General features: G+C 57.9%; 1 protein-coding gene across 1 annotated transcript in view; it reads left to right on the top strand.

Moving 5' to 3' along the window:
- Positions 1–3: 3 nt before the first annotated feature.
- Positions 4–1676, top strand: part of Tor1a (torsin family 1 member A) — a gene marked incomplete at its 5' end in the record, with an annotated part of 5941 nt that continues 4268 nt past the window's right edge. Inside the window, one exon of the mRNA XM_010627450.1 lies at positions 4–285. Within this exon, the coding sequence (XP_010625752.1) occupies positions 4–285 (282 nt within the window). The remainder of the gene's footprint in view (positions 286–1676) is intronic.

Here is a 1676-nt window from a genome sequence, read left to right as displayed (position 1 = left end):
CCGACCCTGTCCTTCGCAGCGCTGCAGAAGGACCTGGACAGCAAGCTCTTCGGGCAGCACCTCGCCAAGAAGGTCGTCCTGAGCGCCGTGTCCGGCTTCCTGAGCAACCCGAAGCCCAAGAAGCCCCTGACCCTGTCCCTGCACGGGTGGACGGGCACCGGCAAGAACTTCGTCAGCAAGATCATCGCGGAGAACATCTACGAGGGCGGGCTGAACAGTGACTACGTGCACCTGTTCGTGGCCACGCTGCACTTCCCGCACGCCTCCAACATCACCCTATACAAGGCAGGCGCCACCGTGCCGAGGGTCCCTGGGGTGAGGGGTGGGATTTGGGAACACGGTGTTGACAGGAAAATGAGCCTGAATATGGCTCCATGTGTCACTTCCTCATTTCTGTTTTGCTTATTTCTTTGAGGCAGTAACTCCCTATGTAGTCCAGGATAGAGATCGTCCTGCCTCAGCCTCCCAAGTGCTTGTGCGCCAGCTCGCCTAACAGTAAATCCCCTTTGAAATGTGTGCACCCGACGGAGGGTTTGAGATCCACGGGACGATACCAGCAGACCTTGTGGCAGTTCCTGAAACTAAACCCAGTAGCACTTGCTTTAGCTTTACTAAGTGAGGTTGTTGAGCTTCAGGGCTCAACGTGATCAACTCTGGGTTAAAGATCAAGTCTTGACAGGCACGGTGGTACACGTGGGAGGCTGAAGCAGGAGGACTGCTGTGAGTTCAAGGTGAGCTCAAGGCCAGCCTGATACATAGCGAACAGATCAAGCTCACTCATTTTGTGGCAGAGGAAGCATTTCTGGAGGCCCAGGGTGCTGTGACTTTAACTGCTCAAACTGCTTTTGTACTTAACTCGCTGACAGCGCAGGCTCTGGCTGCGGACTCACCTGGATTAGGGTTCCCACCGCTGTGCAGCCTGAGGGAAGTAGCCTGCCCTCTCTGAGGAGGAGCAGCTCCCTCAGGAAACGTCCCTCTGTAACAGAGTATCCGTGTGAGCTTCAGTTGCCAAGTGTTGCCTTTTAAGACCCTGTGGGAAACCTAGCCCTCACCTGTGTGGATGAATTCTTCCCTTCTGCCGGAGGAGCAGAACCAGGGTGGCCAACCGTCTGCGGTTCCCAGGTCCTCGACTTTTCCAGCTGACACTGGGCACGTCCCAGGCACCTAGGGTGAATGGGCCTCTGGTGCGGAACAGGGCTTGGGCGGGTCTGTACCTCAGTTGTCTCTGTCAGAAAGGGAGCGCTCGGGCTTACTCCCTTGATGGCTTTTTTCCGTTTGGTGGTTTTCTGAGACAGGGTCTTCTCTAGCCCAGGCTGGCCTCAGACTTGCGGGGATCCTCCTGCCTCAGCCCCCAGGGACTGGGGTGACCGGCAGGCGCCACCATGCCCAGCCCGCCTGGGTTTGGAGAGCGGCAGTGCAGCGTTAGGGGCAGTTCTTGGGCCGCTGTCCCACCCTCGCCCGCCCCCTGCCTCTGTCCCCGGTGCTGGCAGGGTGAGAGGACGCAGTGACCCCTGCGAGCTCTCCAGGCTTCTGCTTCCCGGAGTCCCTGCTCAGATTCTACCTGCAGGGAGCTTTTGTCGCCATGGTCACAGTGGCCCGTGGAGAAGCTAAAACAGCCTGACACTGGGACGCTGGGGTCATTTTTAGAAAACAGCGAATTTCCCACCCTGATGGGC

This window comes from Fukomys damarensis, unplaced genomic scaffold (assembly GCF_012274545.1).
Source record: "Fukomys damarensis isolate Sample0158 unplaced genomic scaffold, DMR_v1.0_HiC HiC_scaffold_36, whole genome shotgun sequence".
Lineage (NCBI taxonomy): Eukaryota > Metazoa > Chordata > Mammalia > Rodentia > Bathyergidae > Fukomys > Fukomys damarensis.
Note: the sequence above shows the minus strand (reverse complement) of the source record. Positions and strands in the feature narration are given on the sequence as shown.